The sequence below is a fragment of the Euprymna scolopes genome, chromosome 33 (assembly GCF_053919585.1).
Source record: "Euprymna scolopes isolate OS-2025 chromosome 33, ASM5391958v1, whole genome shotgun sequence".
NCBI classification, from domain to species: domain Eukaryota; kingdom Metazoa; phylum Mollusca; class Cephalopoda; order Sepiida; family Sepiolidae; genus Euprymna; species Euprymna scolopes.
The window spans coordinates 89,197,555-89,220,656 of record NC_136514.1 but is presented as its reverse complement, the minus strand read 5'-3'; the positions used below and the strand labels follow the sequence as shown (position 1 = coordinate 89,220,656).

Below are 23,102 nucleotides of genomic sequence, written 5' to 3'. Positions count from 1 at the left end.
GAAAAAGAAAGAAAAAGAAAAAGAAAGAAAAAGAAAAAAAAAGAAAAAAGAAAATAAGAAAAAAAAGAAAAGAAAAAAAGAAAAGAAGAAGAACAAAGAAAAGAAAAAAAGAAAAGAGAAAAAAAGAAAAGAAGAAAAGAAGAAAAAAGAAAAGAAAAAAGAAAAGAAAAAAAGAAGAAAAGAAAAAAAGAAAAGAAAAAAAAAGAAAAAAAGAAAAGAAAAAAAAAGAAAAAAAGAAAAGAAAAAAAGAAAAGAAAAAAAGAAAAGAAAAAAAGAAAAGAAAAAGAAAAAAGAAAAGAAAAAGAAAAAAAAGAAAAGAAAAAGAAAAAAGAAAAGAAAAAAGAAAAGAAAAAGAAAAAAGAAAAGAAAAAGAAAGTAAAAGAAACAAGAAAGTAAAAGAAACAAGAAAGAAAAAGAAAAAAAAGAAAAAGAAAAAAAAGAAAAAGAAAAAAAAGAAAAAGAAAAAAAAGAAAAAGAAAAAAAGAAAGAAAAAGAAAAAAAGAAAGAAAAAGAAAAAAAGAAAGAAAAAGAAAAAAAGAAAGGAAAAGGAGACAAAAAGGAAAAGGAGACAAAAAAGAATAGGGGGAACAAAAAGAAAAAGGAGACAAAAAGAAGAAGGAGACAAAAAGGAGAAGGAGAAGGAGACAAAAAGGAGAAGGAGACAAAAAGAAAAAGGAGACAAAAAGAAAAAGGAGACAAAAAGAAAAAGGAGACAAAAAGAAAAAGGAGACAAAAAGAAAAAGGAGACAAAAAGAAAAAGGAGACAAAAAGAAAAAGGAGACAAAAAGAAAAAGGAGACAAAAAGAAAAAGGACACAAAAGGAAAAAGGACACAAAAGGAAAAAGGACACAAAAGGAAAAAGGACACAAAAGGAAAAAGGGGACAAAAAGAAAAAGGAGACAAAAAGAAAAAGGAGACAAAAAGAAAAAGGAGACAAAAGGAAAAAGGACACAAAAGGAAAAAGGACACAAAAGGAAAAAGGGGACAAAAGAAAAAGGGGACAAAAGAAAAAGGGGACAAAAAGAAAAAGGGGACAAAAAGAAAAAGGGGACAAAAAGAAAAAGGGGACAAAAAGAAAAAGGGGACAAAAAGAAAAAGGAGAAAAAAAGAAAAAGGAGAAAAAAGAAAAAGGAGAAAAAAGAAAAAGGAGAAAAAAGAAAAAGGAGAGAAAAAGGAAAAGGAGAGAAAAAGGAAAAGGAGACAAAAAGGAAAAGGAGAAAAAAAGGAAAAGGAGAAAAAAAGGAAAAGGAGAAAAAAAGGAAAAGGAGAAAAAAAGGAAAAGGAGAAAAAAAGGAAAAGGAGAAAAAAAGGAAAAGGAGAAAAAAAGGAAAAGGAGAAAAAAAGGAAAAGGAGTAAAAAGAAAAGGAGAAAAAAAGGAAAAGGAGAAAAAAAGGAAAAGGAGAAAAAAAGGAAAAGGAGAAAAAAAGGAAAAGGAGAAAAAAAGGAAAAGGAGAAAAAAAGGAAAAGGAGAAAAAAAGGAAAAGGAGAAAAAAAGGAAAAGGAGAAAAAAAGGAAAAGGAGAAAAAAAGGAAAAGGAGAAAAAAAGGAAAAGGAGAAAAAAAGGAAAAGGAGAAAAAAAGGAAAAGGAGAAAAAAAGGAAAAGGAGAAAAAAAGGAAAAGGAGAAAAAAAGGAAAAGGAGAAAAAAAGGAAAAGGAGAAAAAAGGAAAAGGAGAAAAAAAGGAAAAGGAGAAAAAAGGAAAAGGAGAAAAAAAGGAAAAGGAGAAAAAAAGGAAAAGGAGAAAAAAAAGGAAAAGGAGAAAAAAAAGGAAAAGGAGAAAAAAGGAAAAGGAGAAAAAAGGAAAAGGAGAAAAAAGGAAAAGGAGAAAAAAGGAAAAGGAAAAAAGAAAGAAAAGAAAGAAAAGAAAAAGAAAAAAATGAAAGAAAAGTAAAAAGAAAAGAAAAAATGAAAGAAAAGAAAGAAAAGAAAAAAATGAAAGAAAAAAAGAAAAAAATGAAAGAAAAAAAATGAAAGAAAAAAAAGAAAAAAATGAAAGAAAAAAGAAAAAAAAACAAAGAAAAAAAAACAAAGAAAAAAAAGAAAAGCTTTATATTATTTTTCCCTCCTTGATTATTTTCAAGTTTTATGTTCTTGAATTAATTCAGACTAAAATACATTATTTAATACCAAGGTCACTCTCACCTGTTCAATAATTTTTTTTTTATATTATGTTTTACTAGCAGGCCAACCGGCATTGCCTGATCGTAAAATATGCTTTAATATAATATTTTGATTAATATATATTTCATATTTACTATTATATTATATTGGACCGAGTATATAGTAATAATTTACAAAGTTAAAAAAAAAAACCCACCACCAAGAATCAAAAGCAAAACGTTTAGCTTATGATTTACTTTCTTTTTTTTTTTTTAATAACATTTTCAACCCAAACAAGGCACATTGCCACTTTGGTGTAGGGAGTTACTATCACGGGCAACAACTACTGGGGTACTATGTAGGGATTTGAGCAGCAAGATGTCGATTCACGTTACACTTGAACTTCTGCATGTCAGTACAGTTAGGGAAGCAGGGACCTGGAATAGAATTACAGAGTCTAGCAGTTCTGGGGAAGAAACTACTGGAGTAGAAAGATCTTTTACATCTAGGGATCTCTATTGTGTGGCGTGGGATTTAGCTGCCTGTCGGGTTTGTCGAGGGTGTCTACATCGTGGGGGCACAGAGCATTCGCTATTAAAATACTTGTAGAACAGGCAGAGGGATGCAACATTTCGTCGATGGGACAGAGACTGGCGCTTAGATGCCAATTCAGGGCCTATCAGATTTGCAACTCTCTTTTGAACCTTGTCTAGGAACGAGAAACTAGTAGCAGATGCACCAGCCCAAATGTGACAGCAGTACTCCATACATGGGTGAATGGTAGCCTTATAGAGGTACAGGATACTTTCGGGTGTTAGTAGTTTTCTAGCACAGTAAAGAGAGCCTACCTTCTTCGCAGTGGCCCTGGCAATGCTTTCAATGTAATTTTTCCAACTCATGTTTCCTGTGAACGTTAGGCCAAGCAGTTTGAAAGATGTACTCTCAGATAAAGAGTCACTGGCCATTGCTATTGGTGGCAGAGAAGGTTTCTTGTAATTATTGAAGGAAACCAGTTTAGTCTTGGCGGCATTGAATGTGACCATCCATTTTTGTCCCCATTCCACTACAGATTGGAGGTCATCCTCTAGTTTTTTTGCCATTTCTTTAGTTATGTGTTCATTTGTTTTCCTGTCATGCCTGTTATAGAGTGTGGTGTCATCAGCATATATACCCATCTCAGAGGCAATTTTGTCGGGGAGATCACTAATGAATATTAGGAATAATAGAGGTCCAAGGATAGACCCCTGAGGAACTCTCGCATTTATATCATATTGTTTAGATGTACGACCGTTCAACCGTCGAGGATAACCTGGATTTTTCTTTTATCTAAGAATGGTTTAATTATGTTAAGTATTCTACCAGTGATACCGTATGATTTAATTTTCCTGAGGAGACCCTCATGCCATACCCTGTCAAAAGTCTTAGATATATCTAGAGCTACCGCTCTGCCCTCCCCCGCTTTGTCCAGTGAATGGTATATATGTTCAGAGATTACAGTTAGGATGTCTGCTGTAGAACGGGCTTGTCTAAATCCATATTGTTTGTCAGTCAGAAGTTTAGCATCTGTAAAGTGATGGACTAGAGCATGGTTAATTATGGTCTCAAATATTTTGGCGAAAAGTGGGAGGAGGCTAATGAGGCGATAATTTGATGGGTCAGTTCTTTCGCCAGAATTCTTGAATATTGGTATCACAGAAGCAATTTTCCAACAGCCCGGAAAGCAAGATTTATTAAGGCATTTGTTGTAGAGTTTGGAGAGAACTGGAGCTATTTCGACTGAGCACTTAATTAATAGCACAGCTGGGATGAGATCGGGTCCACATGCTTTTGAAGTGTCAAGGTTTTTTATGATAGCATGCATCTGAGCAGGGGTGATTTTTAGATCGTCTAGCATGGTGTCTGTCTGCAAAGGAAAGTCAGGCAGGGGGTGGTTGGAAGGGTCCAGTGTGGAATTTGAGGCAAGCTGACTGGCAAGCATATTAGCCTGGTCGGTTGTTGAGCAAACAACCTTGTGATTTTTGGTTAGTGGGAGAATTGTTGATTGCCCATTATTTACTACACTGTTGTAGATTTTCCAGAAGTCACGCGTTCCTAATTTTTGTGCTTCGATGCGTTTTTTAGTGGTTTCAGTAAATTCTCTCTTAGCTATCGCTATTTCTTTCTTAACGTTACTTCTAGCTTCTATATACTTCTTCTTGTTTGAACTGGACTTATGTCGGTTAAATCTGCGGTATGCATGCTGCCTTTGAGCAATGGTAGTTGCACAAGTAGAAGTAAATCATTGGGGAGAGTGGGGCTTGCTATAAAATTTCCGCATGGGAACATGTGCTTCAATTGCCGTTTTGAACCATTCAGTGGTCTCATTTGCGCCCTGTTCAGCAGAAAGAGAAAAAATAGTTTCCCATGGAGCATCTCTGATAAGATCTCTGATGGCTTCCCAGTCAGCCTTTTTATAACATCTCATTTTGAGCACTGGCTCTTCAGTTTTGGGTCTAGAGTTTAGGGCGATTTCAACCATTATCACTAATGCCTGAGCTATGAAGACATATTTGCTGCAAAGCTAAAAATTAAAACATGAACCAATAGCTATTACGTTACGCATGCATATTTGTAGCGCCATTGTTTGGCCTTCACCTGGCAAATTCCATTCTTTCAATTTTCACTTTTCCACTGATTTTTCCTGGCTAAAACTTAAATATAAAATTTTGCACGGGTTCAAATACCCTATATATTAAGTTCCATGTAAGTAAGCAAAATGTTTTAAACAAATATATATACATATATATATATATAAATATATATAGAACGAGGTTTATGTTTACTATAAGCTTTTTACGCATTATGCACTAACATAATAACACGTAATAGTTAACTAAAGATGGCATGAGAAAACCGAAAAAAACTAATAGGGAATTAAAATAAAGGTCTAAAAGAATATGCAAATTAGCTAGATCTTTTGCAGATAAATGCAATTCAATGACCCATATATAATAAAGTTGTATTTTATTTGGAAATAAATAGAAAAAAAGGAGTTTAAATATGAATACTACAAAAAAAGAAAAAAAATTTATAGGAGTATAGATCATTAACATTCTTCCTAACTTCTGGTGTAGGCTACCAGAAGCAGTGACAAGGCAAATCAGTTCCTTCGCTTTTTTCTCCCATGCATATATCTCCCTTGTGTATGTACCTTTTTTTTTTTTATTTACATTTATTCGATCTTTCATTTCTTATTTAATAATCAAAAATTATTAAAATTAGTTTTTGCTTTTTTAATGAATTATTGAAAACTCTTTAAAATATTTAGAAACTATTTGGGGGATATTATGTATTGGATATGTTTTTATTATGATGTTTGAAATTTTGTTATTTCGATTTCAATAATTTCATTTGCTATTTTGATTTCAATAATTTCATTTTTATACTTTTATAAACATATTTGTTTCAAACTTTCAAATAAAATACTTTTAATTTTTAAATTTTGTTATTAAAAGCTCAAGTAAAGACTAATTTTGTTTTAATTTTTATTGCATATTTTTCAATAATGTCCTTTTCTTATATTTCATTTCAATAAATCGCTTCACAATAGAAATATCGAAGAACAAGAAAAGTGAAGGAACTGATTTGCATTGTCACCACTTCCGGTAGCACCACGTCGGAAGTTAGGAAGTATGTTAGCTGACTATAACCTACAACCAGCAATTACTTTGTAAAATGTTTGATACACAAAAAAATTTCAGTAAAATAAAAGTTTTACTCACCCCAGTTGGGACCAATGATGTTGGGTGTTTAATAAAAACTTGGATTTCTTTGACATGAGACATTGGAAAAAAACCAAACTGCCCATTTGCCTAGAAAGCAGAAAAATATACATTCATAAACATTGAATAATCCAGATCCCTGGGAAGTGACGTCAAACAAAAAAGTCAATCACAAGTCTGTATGCAAGGCCCGAGAGATGACATCAAAGACGAGCCAAATTCTAGGATGCAAAATCCCTGGTCAGCGGGTGACCACATTTTTAAGCTATACAGGTTGGAATGTTGACGTCATCCGAGCCAAATAAAAAGACGAGAGAGAAGTTGAGAGAAACACATGACAGGGTGTTAGCAACACATTCTTCACCACCACCACCACCACTAACCCCCGTCATGCACGCCATTAGACTTGTCAATCTCTCATTCAAAATAGAAAGGTTATATTTACAAATAAACATGTCATCATTTGATCTACTCTTGGAAAATTCCATTTTTTTTTTTAATTTTCACATTTTTGCGCAGATTTTTCCCAGCTAAAACCCAAATATAAAGTCAGGAAAGTTACTGGACAAGTAAAAAGACAATGGGGATGGGGGATAGCTGCCAAAACCTTTCAAACCCTCGAGACAGGAGGGGTCCTCACAGTTGGTGGTCAATTTTTGGGTAGTTGGCTAGGGATGGCTGAAGGGAAGAGTTAATTTCCACCTATCAATTACACTCGGACAAAAATCAGATGTTTTAGGATTTGCAATCAAAATTATATATTTAGTTGAAACTGTTTGCAAGGAGTTTCATGTCAGTTTTGCAGTTTGTGGAGATTGCAGCAAATTGGAGTCAAAGTTGATCAAAGGCAGATCCGGCCGAATAAATGATGTTGATGAACATAATGGTTTTGATGGACAAATTATCTCGGCGAGGATGGAGACTGAACTAAACATGGACATTAGTATTTGAGGGTCTTTTTATGCAATTGTGTCACACACCCACACACACACACACACACAACAACTGGCTTATACACAACATATTTTTGCTTATGTTCTTTCTTGTGAATCTCTGTTGCTTTTATTTTCGTATACTTGTGAACTAGTGTTCGCACCTTTGGCAAACGGCAAAAAGACAACAAGAACAAGATGAGATGAGAACGTACAGAAAGCTACACAAACACCCAGTAGAAACTCTGATGTAAAAACCTGTGGTTTACTGTATATATTGTCCTGGGGCAGTCATATGCACTGACGAAGGTTAGCAGTAATACCAAAAAGTGTGGTTGGTTCTACAGAAAGCCTTCACCACTATAAACAAATCTTCTTTTTTGATTTCAGAGCAATTTAGTTGTGGCGAAACCTCATACATTTAAACTGACGGGATAGTCCATCATCTATCTATATATATATATATATATATATATATATATATATATATATAAGGCCAAACAGCCGAGCGCGTTTTTGTATGTCCACGAAAGGCATTTTTGAGGGGAGGAGGGGGGTCTCGATGAGGTTAATATTTTGGAGAACTTTCTTTATACTTCCTAGATGATAATATCTACGATTTGCGAACAGACGTCGTCTCTATCTTTATTTTGATCGAGTTTTAAAAAATTCCCTCCTTTCGAGTGTTTGTCTTTTTTGTATAAATAAAACGAAACTAATCAAAGCAAAGGCAGCAGCGCCTGGTTTTCCTGCCAGGGACGTCCAGAAAGGCAATTAGCTTTGATCAATGTGGGGGAAACCCTTCATATCAGACAATTGCTATTCGTTTGGACGCTGCCAAAATTCCCCCCTTTTGGGAGGGAGCTGGTTTTTCCCCAACATCGTGGGGAAACACATACAGCAGAAACTGGCCTACAGCCAGAGTTAAGTGCGTGATTTTTAACTTAAGCCAGATGTTCATTTCTGTACCTGCGTGAACTCATTCACTTAACTATTCATTTCTGCAAGCCAACTTTTTTGAAGCATCTTTGAAGCATGTGGTTATACAACCGTTTCTCAGTTATTTTGATGCACTCCTTTGCACTTTGGTTGTACCTATTTACTATGCCTCCCCACGGGACAGAGTTAGACACTAGGGTCGTTTTTTAACGTGGAGAAAAGGTAAAAAAATAAAAATTGTCTCAGTCATGAAGGATTTCTCCTCCACCGAAAGAGAACAAGAAATAGAAGTGCAGCATCTTAAGAACAGATACTACACTTTGATCTTGTCCCGAATCTGCAAGATCTTTTAAGCTGCACAGGTTGCAGATAATAGAGGGCAGACAAGGCAGAGTTGCATCATATGTTTCTCCTCGCCACATTCACAGATGGTTGGGTCAATTCTGTAACACCATCTGATCGTGTCAAGCGAGGGTGCTTCTGAACTAGGAATGCGAGGAGTCTTAGAAGAGAAGATTCCCATATCAGTAAAGGGGACCCATTCGCGAGTCGTCGGGTTCATAGCTGTAGAGAGGTGATGGTGGTTAAGTGGCAAACAACACAGACCGACAACGTAGGCATGCCAAGTTTGAATTCAGCTCAATTCACAGAAACACTTTCACTTAGGGATATTGGCAACCTTCACATGGTCCCTCTTACAAGTACCTGATGAAAGAATTCTAACTAGAAAGATATTGGGGAAAACCAACCACCTGATTCATACAAAATGAATGAAGGATGCTCAATAACAGCAATCCATAGTTATGGTCTGCTCACTTCCTGAGGTGTTGCTAGAGGTTCCATACCAACTCAATAATCTATATATTAATACGATAGCATGAATGTTATTTTTTGTGTCACACTTACATCCGGGTCGTTTAATTGTTATGTACTTCCATTTCTTGTCATAAATAATTTTACCAAGAATTATTCATAAGTTTTGGTTTCAGTTTTGATTATAGCTGATGGCACTCAAATCATTTATTTTTTTATAAATAATTTTATCAAGAATTCTTCATAAGTTTTGGTTTCGATTATAACTGATGGCACTCAATTTACAAATATATTTATATGCATATATATATATATATATATAGATATTTATTTATTTATTTTTTTTTTTTTATTAAGTTTTTATTTCAGTTTCAATTCAAGCTAATGCACCCAAGTCATATGGATATATTTTTTTATTTTTGAAATCGTAACTTTATAACATATAAAAATTGATAGAACATTAACTTTATAATAATATATACGAAATATGCAAGAATTAAAATAACATATTTAAGCATACTTTACGACAGGGTTTTACCGGGCGTTCGTGCTAGCTTAGATACTTTTGCAGTTTTAACAAAAAAGCTACAATAATATCAGAGCGTCTCCATTTACACTGAACATCTACAGAATGCCAACATCAATATATTACATATGAATGAGTCCCCTGTGGAATTTCCACAGGTCTCACTAGTAAATACTAATATATTAAATAAAATTATATTTGACCTTAATGCTCAAGAGTTTTATCCGTGTTTGTCATCTTAGCTAATACAAACAATAATGATAAAAAAGAAAAATTAAAAAAACAAGATTGCTTACCTCCCCACTCCAAAGATAGGGCACACGTCCAGCACCCTTACTTTTTATAAAGATTATATCATTCTTGTTGAAAGAGAGAAACCTTGGATCATTGTTCTGATAGAACTCGATAGCTCTTCCTTCAGAGATAGTTGCTAATTAGAAAAAAAAAGAAAAAGGAAAAAAGAGAAAGAAATTAAAAGACGGCCATTAATTTGCAATCGAAAATCAAATCGTATTTTTATAGATTTATTTGCAGACAGTTATCCTCATCTCCATAGTTGTTGTTTCATGACATTTCGGCCAACTAATCCTCTGGCCTTCTTTGCTAGGATTGAAACCGCCATCTTCAGACAATTCTCACCTTGAACCGAAGAGTATCAATCCACCAGAGGATTAGTTGGCCAAAACGTGGCGAGACAACGACAACTATGGAAGGCAGTAATTGCTGAGGATACATTTAAGAGACTCAGCATTCCTATTCCATCGTGGTTAATCACTTGATGAAGGTCAGAGAATGAGTTGGCCGAAACGTAATGAAACAAAAACTATGAAGATGAGGATAACAGTCCATAAATAAAAAAATATACAAATTATTCATCTCAAAGAATTCCAATAATAAAATAATATACCATTTGGTACACAGTGGGATAGCAAGCGGACATATTGATTTTTTTTCAACTTTCTTAAATGACTCTAAGACTTTGAAATTTGAAAAGATCTATCTTTGTAGTAGCCAAAAATGGTCTTGGTTGTCTTCTAACACATAATATTTCTTAAGATATACCATTCTGAAGTTCGCATATTTTGAATTTTTCAAAACTTTATCACTCGCAAATTTTCTCCAGCTGGCAAATTTTGGCATATCTGCAGAATTGGACTAAAATTTTCCTAAACTTCCCCAGATTTTCCCCGAAAGGTTCCAAATGGTTCCTAACTTATGTTAAATGCATGAAATTGGGTCATTTTGACAGTTTTCTGACTATTTTATAGATTTTTTCACAAAATTCTTCTTTTAATAAAGATTTTTTTGGCTAAAATTAGCCCAATATTTGGCTCCGGCCTATATACTTTGATGAATGATTGCCAAAAAAGCCGTAAGATGAATTATTTGACACTTTACAAATTAGAATCTAGACATAGTAAACTAACTAAGACTATTTGAGTGAAAAAAAAAAAAAAAAAAAAAAAAAAAAAAAAATCACTTTTGGGAAACATTTTAATTCAATTAACTAAAAAAAAAGGTCAGGCATACCATTTTCAGGTAATTTAGCTATTAATGATAAAACCATAAATCAAGATAATTTGAGTAATACAGGGTGTTTCAAAAGTCTTGGGAACATTACAAATGTGTATATCTCATGAAATATTCCAGGTAGAAAAATGAAACTGGTGCCATTTTAAAGCTTGCTTAATCAAGTTTTTGGTCATACTAATGATTTTCGTCTTATCTTTCCAGGTGCAGTAATGGCGTTCTCTAAACAAGACAAGGCATTTTGCGTCCTCCAATTTGCAAAAACTGAATCGTGGACATGTGTTCAGCGTGCATTACGCAGGAAATTTAAAAAAGAAGCCCCTGAAAGGAAATCCATTGTCAGATGGCATGCTAAATTTGTGAAAGATGGGTGTTTGTGCCCAAGTAAGCGAACAGGTCGCCCTTCAACTTCAGAAGATGCAGTTGAGCAAGTTCGGACAGCCTTTCAGCGGAGCCCCCGTAAATCAGTAAGAAGAGCCAGCAGGGAACTTCAGCTTGCTCCAGCAACTGTCTGGCGTCTCTTAAGGAAACGACTGCAAATGGTACCTTACAAGCTCAAGTTGGTCCAAAAGTTGAAGGACACTGATAAGCTCCTTCGCCGTGACTTTTGCATTGCAATGAAAGAGAAGTTGGAAGATAACGGCTTTGATGACCGGTTTGTTTTTAGCAATGAGGCGACCTTCCATCTGAATGGCAAAGTTAACAAGCATAACACTCGCATATGGGGTACTGAGAATCCTCATGAACTTCTTGAGCACGAGCAAGATTCACCAAATGTGAATGTGTTTTGTGAAATTTCCAAGAAAGATGTCTATGGACCGTTCTTCTTTGAAGAGACAACTATCACTGGTGAATCCTATCTCAACATGCTGGAAGACTGGTTAATGGCTCAGTTGAAAGAAGCAGAATCTGATGACTTCATTTTTCAACAAGATAGTGCACCACCACACTGGAGTCTTAGAGTAAGGCAGTTTCTTAACACAAGGCTGCCTGGTAGATGGATTGGGAGATCTGGGCGAGGTGATGACGTTCTCATGCCCTGGCCTCCTAGGTCTCCAGATCTTACCCCGTGTGACTTTTTCCTTTGGGGCTTTGTCAAACAACAAGTCTATGTGCCGCCCCTTCCAAGAGATATTGACGAACTAAAGGCTTGAGTAACGGCAGTTGTGGAAACCATTGACGTCAAGATGCTGGAACGCGTTTGGCAGGAAATGGACTATCGACTAGATGTCTGCCGTGTGACGAATGGTGCTCATATTGAGCAACTTTGAAGATTCCCCACAAAACTTGAAACTTTAACCTTTCCAACGGTACTAATTTCATTTTTCAACTCCTAATAGTTTTTGAGTTATTAAAAATCATTATGTTCCCAAGACTTTTGAAACACCCTGTATTTATCCAAATTTCATGATTTAAACCTCTATTCTTATGTTTTTAGGGGTGCAGAATCTAAATATGACACCTAGAGACTGTCAAATTGTATTATTCTCCTGAAAATACTGAATTTTAGAATTTTTTAAATTCTATTTTGGCTAAAATTGGATGAAAAAAATCTCAAATTTCCAAAATTTATTGTTAAAATGTCAGAAAACATTCCCACTCTTATTTCACTAATTTGAAAAGATTTTATATATTTTAAAGGCAAGCCATAAAATCGATATTTCAAATTTGGAAATTACAAGTGAAGCATGCACAAAGAACGAGGCATAAAAAAATGACTAAGTTCAGCCCTTCCCTCTCCATTTAGCCCCAAAAGTCCCGGCGACATCAAATACTGATGAAAATGAACAAACAGTGCAGTTTTAAGCCTTAACAAATGTAAATTTGAGTTCTGCACCATACAAAAAAAGAAATGACTAAGTCCATCATTTAGCCCCAAAAGTCCCCAAGGCCTTAACATATTTAAATTTGAGTTCAGCACCATGCAAAACTGCTAAATAGAAATACACAGAAAATTTTGGACAAATATGGTAAAATAGTCCCAAAAATGGAGTTTTTTATTAGCCCTAAAAGAGCCCCTGGGGCACACCCAAGAGTTATTGCGAAGTATAGACAAACAAAATTATATAGAAATCAGTTAGTTTTCAGAAAGTTTTATAAAAATCCAAGGCATCAATTTTTTTTAATAAGCGCAAAAGTGTCAATTTTAGCCATTTTAAACCGAAAGGCACCCCTAGGGGCAGCCAGAGTTTTCCCGGAAAATCTATTCTGTTACTTTTTTTTTTACTCATATCATGTTTAATGTTTGTGCAAAATTTTTAAAAAATTCCAAGCTATTGAGGAAAGTGCGGATGGATGAACGGATAAAGGTGAATTTACAGGTCCGCCCTCCTTTTGTCGAGGAACCAATAAATAGACATTGATAAGTATCGTCTTATCAAAAAAGCCATTCTTATTTATAAAAACAACCACCTTAATTAGTAAAGTCTTAAAAAATGCTGAGTTGTTTTGAAGCATTCAATGCATTAACTTATTTTTATTATTAGTTTCTGAAAAGATAAAAAATTTAAAAAGGATTTAATTATCCATAAAGTTTCTTAATTTTTCAAAAGAATACCAATAAAAATTTCTTATTTTATTCAGTTTCAGGTTTATCATAAGAAAGTAAATACAGACAGCACTGTCTTACTGATGTCAGTGATGTTTATTTTTTAGATTTTATAAATAACTAGCAGGGGTGCCCTGCGTTGCCTGGGTGTTTGGAGGTGTGTGTGCATGTGTGTTGGGGGTGGATGGGGGTAGATCAAAACAAACAAACAAAACAAAAAAAAAGACGATGTTAAACTTCTTTAAAAAAAATCAGACCCCCCCCCCCAAAAAAAAAAAACAGCGAACTGCCCGTGTGGTAAAAAAAAAAGTTTTGGTAGGAAGGTAGGATTGAACCCAGAACCTTGAGGCAAAAGTGGAAAAAAAATCCCGCTCGCCCACGACGGCAGAGTTACAGAAAAGTGTTTTAATTTAACAATAAAAACCTAATTGACAGGTGCGTGAATTTAACGATAATGAGGTCAAACATATCCTGCAGTTAAGTTTTGCTGCGAGGCAGTTTTTTTTTTTTCTCTCCCCAACTCTAGCTGTCCGTTTCCCAAAGATGTTGGGGATGGGGATGTGGGTAGGGGGGACCAGCTCCCCACAAAAAATGGGAGTGTCCAAATGAAAAGCAATTGTCTGATATGACGGTTTTCACCGCATTGATCTAAGCTGATTTGCTTTCTAGACGTCCCTGTCACGAGTGCCAGGAAACTGATGCTACGGATACAGCTTCGCTTTTTTATACTGAAAAGCGAAACAAAGACGCGGCGAGTGAAAAAACATCTTGAAAATAGCAAAAGTAAAAGTCGCCCAAATTAAAGATAGATGCGACCTCCCTTCATAACTCATAGATATTATAATTTAGACAGTATATAAAAAGTTTTAAGAATGAGTGACCCCCACCAAGCGCGCCCAGTAAAAAAGCCTTTGCCAGGCATTCACAAAAAATGCACACACACACATTTGACTTTTATATGTATAGACTAGCCTGGGTTCCCAGCGTTGCTGGCATGTTTTAGAGGTGCGTGTTGAGCAAAAAAAAAAAAAAAAAAAAAAAAAAAAAAGATGGTAGTAGGCAGGCAGGCTCAAACCTGTACCGCAAAGGAGGAAAAGAAAGTGAGAAAAAAAAAAAAAAAAAAAAAAAGAATGTGACGCGTTAGCTGTTGCGCCCATCACCAAACCAGAAGTGACATAGGTTTAAATTAAGGCTAGACAATCAAAAAGAGGCAACGACTTTTGCCTATTACTAAAAGATGCTGGAGCTTATGTTCTTCCACCAATCAAGTTCAAGAAGGAACTTGTTAATCTTGTTGTCCAATTAACTACTGTACACTCTTAACCCTTATCCTTGAGTGGTCTCTGGGCCTTGATAAGTGTTTATGCCTATGTAAAAAAAAACATCCTTTAAGCAGCCTGAAATTTGTACTATCTTTTATGTTTACAATTGATGCCTGCTCAGTTGTTTGCATCACTTGAGTTGCCAGCATTCCACAACCTCAACAAAGTGCATATGACATTGCATAGTCGCCTCCATGGGAGTGGTGGACATTCCATATTCAACCAGGTGGTTGGTTGGTTGTTTTTGTTTTACAGCATATCAACCCTTTTCGGGTTATTTAATGCCGAATCCAAAGATTTTGAAGAACAATTTTTTAATAGAATATATTTGTTGTTTTCAAGTCGGTTTCTATTTAACCCATAGTTGGGACCCTAACAGGTACTACCACTCCGGGTCAGAGTGGACCTGGGAGCAATGGTAATTAAAGGGTGGCTCCACACTCCCCAAAGCACGCAAGCTGGGGCCCTCACCACTGGATATAGTTTAAGGTCATATCCAGGACCTCAACCAGGTGGGTTCAACTGAAACTAACAACATTATTATGTTCATGTTTCACAGTGAGAACCTGACAACTGTTGATGGTGAGGTTCTCTGGGAAAACCCTTCATTCAGTGATGTTGATGCTGGGAAAAGAAACTCGAGAAAACTGTAAAGTTGTAGCAGAAGGAATGCCAAGGTGCTCAGTTCTCTGTGGACGATTTCAACAAGTATATTGATGTTGAAGTGCAAGCAAAGATGTCGATGATTGATGGAAAAATGCACACTATAATTTCTGGTTTGGGTGGTGCATTTTTTTTTTGTCCCTGCACGTTCAGTGAAAAACAATGCCACGATTTGGATCGTATCAAATTTGGCTTTAAAAGCAATCGAACTCTAAAGAACAAACTAGAGATGTGTGAGCAACAGTTGCACCTCGAGGAAAGCAGAAAAAAAACAGAGACTACGATATTCGTAAAGGTGTGACACAAGAACCAATTACAACTGAAGACATCAACAACATGCATCCTCTTCGTCGTCCATCATCTTCGTCCTTCATCATCTTCGTTGTTTGGGTGGATCTTCAAAATCTGTTATCAAGCAACTGCAGGTCACTTGTCTTTTTTTTTCTTTTTTAATTTTTTTTATTACATTTTCACCCCAAACAAGGCACATTGCCACTTTGGTGTAGGGGGCTACTAAAATACATTATTTAATACCAAGATCACTCTCACCTGTTCAATAATTTTTTTTTATATTGTTTTACTAGCAGGCCGACCGGCATTGCTTGATCGTAAAATATGCTTTAATATGATATTTTGTATATTTCATATTTACTATTATATTATACTAGCAGGGGTGCCCGGCGTTGCTCGGGTGTTTGGAGGTGTATGCTGTGCAAAAAAAGCAAAAAAACAAAAAAAATGGTTAATTTTTTAAAACTTTGACCCCTATTATGACCCCTTAAAATTTATAGTTTCGGGCTCAAATCACTTTATTAAGTTAGATCCAGGTTCAAGGAACCTATATCTAAAATTTTAAGTGTCTAGACCCAAAATTGTCGGAGGAGTTTGGTAGAGTTCTTAAAGGTCAAATCGTTGAAATTTGACCCCTTAACAGCCAAATTTCTGGCTGACACCCGTCACATCGATTTTCCCAAATCTCAGTACCCGGTACAAATTTCGAGTCTATAGACTAAAAATTGACAGAGTTATTGCGTAGGGAAATGTACACAGACACACAGACAGACAGACAGACACGTTCACTTTTATAGATATATAGATTGGACCGAGTATATAGTAATAATTTACAAAGTTTCAAAAAAAAAAAAAAGACTCACCACCAAGAATCAAAAGCAAAACGTTTAGCTTACGATTTACATTTTTCACCCCAAACAAGGCACATTGCCACTTTGGTGTAGGGAGCTACTATCAGGGGCAACAACTACTGGGGTACTATGTTGGGATTTGGGCAGCAAGATGTCGGTTCACATTACACTTGAACTTCTGCATGTCAGCACAGTTAGGGAAGCAGGGACCTGGAATGGAATTACAAAGTCTAGCGGTTCTGGGGAAGAAACTACTGGAGTAGAAAGATCTTTTACATCTAGGGATCTCTATTGTGTGGCGTGGGATTTAGCTGCCTGTCGGGTTTGTCGAAGGTGTCTACGTCGTGGGGGCACAAATGTCTGCAGTACACCAGAGCATTCACCATTAACATACTTGTAGAACAGGCAGAGGGATGCAACATTTCGTTGATGGGACAGAGACTGAAGCTTAGATGCCAGTTCAGGGCCTATCAGATTTGCGACTCTCTTTTGAACCTTGTCTAGGAGTGAGAGACTAGTACCAGATGCACCAGCCCAAATGTGACAGCAGTACTCCATACATGGGCGAATGGTGGCCTTATAGAGGTACAGGATACTTTCGGGTGTTAGTAGTTTTCTAGCACGGTAGAGAGAGCCTACCTTCTTCGCAATGGCCCTGGCAATGCTTTCAATGTAATTGTTCCAACTCATGTTTCCTATGAACGTTAGGCCAAGCAGTTTGAACGATGTGCTTCCAGATAAAGAGTCACTGACCATTGCTATTGGTGGCAGAGAAGGTTTCTTGTAATTATTGAAAGAAACCAGTTTAGTCTTGGCAGCATTGAATGTGACCATCCATTGTCTTGGTCAGAAGTTAAGTTAGATGCATCAAATAGGGTGGCTTTTGGCCTTCGAATTTCTAAAGCCAAAAAAGAAACAAGTCAGAGTCAAGGATGAAACTTCAATTACCTTGGAGAAGGTTGATCCAACTGGTCATGGTGGAACCTATACAACTGGAAATATTGCTAAGGTATGAACCTGTTCGTGAGACGAACATAGTAACATAATCTAATATTGCCTTCTTTATACTTCACATCACTACTAAACACCTTCGTTATCTTAACACTTAATCTTTAAACTAGCCAGAGTACCCAGCATTGCCTGGGTGTTTCGAGGTGTGTGTTGAGCAAAAAAATTTTTTAAAAGTGGTAGGCTCGAATCCGTGATGCGAAGGCAGAAAAGAAAGTGAAAGAAAATCTGACGTCTTACCGCTACTCCATGACGCGACCGGAAGTTCAGAACGTTAAAATTAGGCAAAGTCAATCCAACTGATACGATGACTTGCAAAAATGGCTTGCAAAAAATCGACCCCTCCTTGTAGAAAACTGCCCAGTTGAGGGTGAAGGAATTAATGTTTTTGGACAATTTTTCGATATTTGTTATCCGAGACGTCAAACTTCGAAATGATACCAATCTTGTGAATATCCGTCACCTCTGTCAGAAATTTTTAGGTAGAAATACAAACATACATACATACATACATTTAAACAGACAGGTGAGATTTACATTATAGATGGCGTCATAGTTGATGCGATGAAATAGGTCGATAAGCCGAAATTTAAAACAACATAATTTAATATTTAATTAACATCTGTAAATAAAATTTATTGGTGTCTTAAATTTCATCCAATCACTTTCTGTGTAAATGATTTCAATGCTACTTCATGCATTTGAGGTTATGCTGAACAACAACAACCGAAAACTGCTCACCCAAGAAATCGATCGTAGTGAATTAAGAGCCAAGATTGATCAACTGGTACTTTTTTTTTTTTTTACATAGGCATCACCACATTATCAAGGCCAAGAGGCCACTCAAGGATAAGGGTCAAAGTGTGTACAGTAGAAATTGGACAATATAGTAATCATTAGTAATGAAAATTCGGTAAATTTGATAACTTATATGGCACGGCTCATCAAGAACTTATTTACGTTAGACTTGAACACAACCATATTGTAGTCAGCCGGAAAGCAGGAAAACGGAAGACAATTCCACAGGCGTGCAGTTCTAAGAAAGAAGCTTTGTTCATGGAATCTACGTTTAGGTTTAGGCACAGATAAAGAGTGGGGAAAATTATTGATAATGTTTTCAGCTAGACGAGTGTTTCTTGTGAAAGTTAGGTGAGGGGAGACCATAGAATGACTTGGTACTGCACATGGCTGTCATTTTAACCATCATTAACACAGATAGGAAAGTGAAAATTGACGACTTCAAAGAATTTTGCCACGCTACATATTTCCATGTTGGTTCAATTCCATGGACTTATATCATTCCAAGTGCTCGTGTTGTTTTAGGGCACAGGGCCGAGGTAATTTCAGAAAATGGCAACATTGGCCTGCTCAACTATACAGAATCTGACATTATATATATATATATATATATATATATACTCTCAATATATTGCTCAAATTCTATTACTCATGGGGATAATTACAATGGAATAGTATATCCACACAATTTCAGATATACTTTGTCAACACCGAGAAAGCATTTGTTTGGTTGGTTATTTTTGTTTTACGGCATATCAACCCTTTTCGGGTTATTTAATGCCGAATCCAAAGATTTTGAAGAACAATTTTTTAATAGAATATATTTGTTGTTTTCAAGTCGGTTTCTATTTAACCCATAGTTGGAACCCTAACAGGTACTACCACTCCGGGTCAGAGTGGACCTGGGAGCAATGGTAATTAAAGGGTGGCTCCACACTCCCCAAAGCCCACAAGCTGGGGCCTCACCACTGGATATAGTTTAAGTTCATATCCAGGACCCCCATTGAGGGACTTTTACCCTCTGCAGGGTGGGGGGCAGTCGGTGTATTCTAGTGCCCCACCGACAGGACCAAGAAAGCATTTGAACCACAGCAACTAACACAACGCAACGACGAATATGGCTGCCCGGTATACTTTTCGAAATATCAATAAGGAGCAATACGCTTTCACTATATGAGAATATCACTTTCTCCTATGGGCCTATTTTCTGCCCACCCGGATTTATAACCCCGAATGACATTGGACTTCTTCCGATAATGAATTACCCAGGTTGTATCAACTTCTCTTTTCATATAATTTTCTCCATATAATTATTCAACCACTCAAAAAACTAATTTCAATAATTGTGCTGAAAAGCAAAATAGCATCCATTCGCAGCTGAACATTTTGCTAACTGCATTTCATTTCCTCTTATGAAATGAGCCATTGTTGAAAATCCATGGATTAAGGAAATTAAAATAACCCCTTCTATATATTCCTTTTGTCAAGCAATAAATTCTTAAATCGAATATATGTCTCTATATGTTGTTTTTTCAGAATTTAAAATTGAACCATGAAACTTATATATATATATATATATATATATAATTTAAAGGAGATTAGAACAATAGTCTAAAGAGCTGAGTGTATTTTAATGTAACAGTGAAATTACTAGTTTAATTAAAATACAGGAAATAGAAAGTGCTCGTTGTAATTTAGATATATAATAAGCTCGATAGTTAAATGTCCTAGAGCTAATTCAATATTAAGTAATGTGATTTATAATTTAAAATTTAAAAATTTAAAAAAATTTTTAAATTTAAAAATCAAATTTTAATTAAATTAAAAATCAGTTTCATAAGAAGGAACAACAACAAAGTCAATTATCTGTACGATCGTTTCGGAAATCCGTGCTTTTTATTGTGGTATACATGAAGTTGTGTAGAACAATTATATATAGTTTTTTGGTAAGCAAGGTCTCCTCATCAGCAAATTTAGGAGGGTTTTTATTGAATTTAAAAGACACCATAAATAAACCTAGCATTAAAAGTAAGGCAGATGAATCTTTTAATTTTTCTTTTTTTGAAATCAGGAACTGTGTTTAAAGTAGTCATTTTGATGTTTGCTATAGCTTTTTATTTTATTGCACATAAAGTTATGAACAGTACATGAGGCCCGAGCAAAACCAGGCAGAACTGCTAGTAAAATAGTCAAACTACATCAGTATCGGATAGACAAGTCTCAAAAGACAAAACAATTCGACAATTTATCAGATTGTATTAACAGACTCTGGGACAAAAGTGATCCCATCGTTATGAAGACAAGAGAACGTTTAAACTGCAGACATTGCAACGTCATTAAGTCACAGCATTAAAACTGCAATTCATGGTTGCAACAGTGAATATGAGTCTTTGTTGATGATGATGATGAGTTATCTGATACATTGAATTAATAAACTAGTTTTTTCATTGTGTAACCTTTTAGTAGTGTAGTTTCTCATTCTAATTAAATATTTGAAAAGCTTCTTTCATGCAGTATCAAATAGAGGTCTCATTTGTCTTCTTAGCTTGAATAGTTTTAAAGATAAAAGGCATTTAAAGTTTGTCCGTAAATGCCTAAATTTTGTCTGCCAGCAAATTTATGATCTTTTGGTCCTTGAACTCTTAAAAAGAACAATTTGTATGTTGAATATCAGCTTTCCAACACCCTACCATGGTATACCACCCTATCTGATGTCAAAAATGAACTCAAAGAGCTAATAAAAAAAAGAAGAAGCCTAACCTCTTGCATTATAGGTAAATGCCCGCTTAACTCCCCCAAATTAACCCCACTGTGCGCAAGTCACCGCAAAAAGGAAAAGGGGAGATGACAACTGTTTTTAAATATGAACAACTGTTTGCCTTATGGCCTTATCATCTTATGGCCTACTATAGATGAAGTAATATCACGTAACAACAAATTGCTGAAAGAAATTATTGTATTTTTAGCAAAATGCGCAGTTATTTACCGATTTTTTTCTTTTTTGGTATACATTCTTTAAAGCATTTCCCATTTAATAGTCTATTAGTAATATGAACTCACTAAATTAAATTACTAGCAGTTCAGCCTGGCTTTGCTTGGGCCTTATGCACTGTTCATAACTTTATGTGCATATGCATATATATATATATATATATATTAAAAAGTTTGACTCATGTCCAGGTAATCTACATCTAAAATTTCAAGAGTTTAGACCCAAAATTGGCAGAGGAGTTTGATACAGTCTGCAAAGGTCAACTCTTTCAACTTTGACCTCTTGGCAGCCAAATTTTCGCCCAAAAACTGATTAAAAAGCTTGCTGCATGTCTGAATACCCTTTATGTAAAATTTCAAATGTTTACACCCAAGACTGGCTGAATAATTTGGTAGAGACTTGCAGGGGTCAAATTATTTTTTAACTTTGACCCTAATTTTGACCCCTTAACATTTGTTTTGGGCTCAAATAAAACTAAAAAGTTTGATCCATGTCCAAGTAACTTACATCTAAAATTTCAAGTGTTTAGACCTAAAATTGGCGGAGGAGTTTGGTAGAGTTTTCAAAGGTCAAATTGTTGAACTTTGACCCCTTGACAGCCAAATTTCTAGCCGAAAACTGATTAAAAAGATTTTTTCCAAATCTCAATACTCCTTATGTCAAATTTTGAGTCTGTAGACTGAAAATTGACAGAGTAGTTTGGTAGGGAAATGTACACATAAAGAGACAATTTCACTTTTATAGATATATAAATTTTTAAAAAATTTAATAGTTTTTCGTAAAAATAAAAATATACATATTTTTTTTTTTTTTTTTTGCTAATCTGAAAAATAATAAACACTAAAATACTCAATGAATTTCACATTTCAGAACACCATGGATGAAAAATTAAACACATTCAAAATTCAGATTTTCAACCTTAAAATCTAATACGTGCACAGTTGTTTTTTTTGTTTTATCTACAATATATTTTGTTCAGTTTCGGCTGATTATTTTAAGCATATTTGTAATCACAAACAAAGGAGGGTTCTGTAAGCAAATATATATATATTGTTTTTAAATCCCCGAAACGGTGTTTCATGGTAAACAACTGATGATCCCTTGAAAAATAAATTATTGGTATTATAGTAAATTCGAGAGAGAGTTGATGCAGTGATTGCAGGTGATTAAATGACTTACTGACTAGATGGTTTTCTAACGAATGATAAAAAATATTTTTTTGTATAGTTTTAAAGGTTAAAAACTTCCAAGACTATATATATATATATATATATATATACACACATCGATTTGGAAAAAATAGTACACCGCTGTATAAGACATTATTCACTTAATAATCGGTGAAAATTTTGTATTAATTGGATAATTATTTGATTTTTCTTTTTTAAATACTTACTCCCTCCTTCTGTTTTGGCCGTGCCTAGTATTTTACGACCGAGCAATGCCAGGCGACCTGCTAGTATATATATATTAGTATATATATAGTATATATATATATATATATATATATACACATCTCGACGAGATGTTGCATCCCTCTGCCTGTTCTACAAATACTTTAATGGTGAATGCTCTGACGAATTGCAAACACTTGTACCTCCCCAACGTAACTACCCCCGACAAACCCGACAAGCTACTAAAACTCATCCCTTTACAGTAGAGATCCCTAGGTGCAAGAAAGCCTTTTACTCCAATAGTTACTTCCCCAGAACTGCGGGGTCTTTGGAACTCCCTTCCGGGATTCTGCTTTCCCAACTGCAATGATATGCAAAAGTTCAAGTGTAATGTTAACAAACATCTTTCTACTCTTCTCCCTTCATAATGACCCCGCTAATTAAGTCCCTATAGTAGCCCCCTGCTTCAAAGTGGCACTGTGCCTTGTTTGAGGTGAAAATTGAATTAAAAAAAATATATATATATATATATATATATATATTTCTGTAGAAATATATTTTCTTATTATATATCAATCCTCATATAAGAAGCTCAATGTAATTACAGAGCAATACAGAGAATAAATGACAAAAAG

General features: G+C 35.1%; 1 protein-coding gene across 1 annotated transcript in view; it reads right to left on the bottom strand.

Annotated features, from left to right (window-relative positions):
• Window positions 1-23,102, bottom strand: part of LOC145258344 (uncharacterized) — a 153,339-nt gene that overhangs the window by 122,580 nt on the left and 7,657 nt on the right. The window contains exons 2-3 of the mRNA XM_080116536.1: window positions 9,367-9,500; window positions 5,861-5,950 (exon numbers count right to left, since the gene is read on the bottom strand). Of these exons, the coding sequence (XP_079972662.1) occupies window positions 5,861-5,950; window positions 9,367-9,500 (224 nt within the window). The remainder of the gene's footprint in view (window positions 1-5,860; window positions 5,951-9,366; window positions 9,501-23,102) is intronic.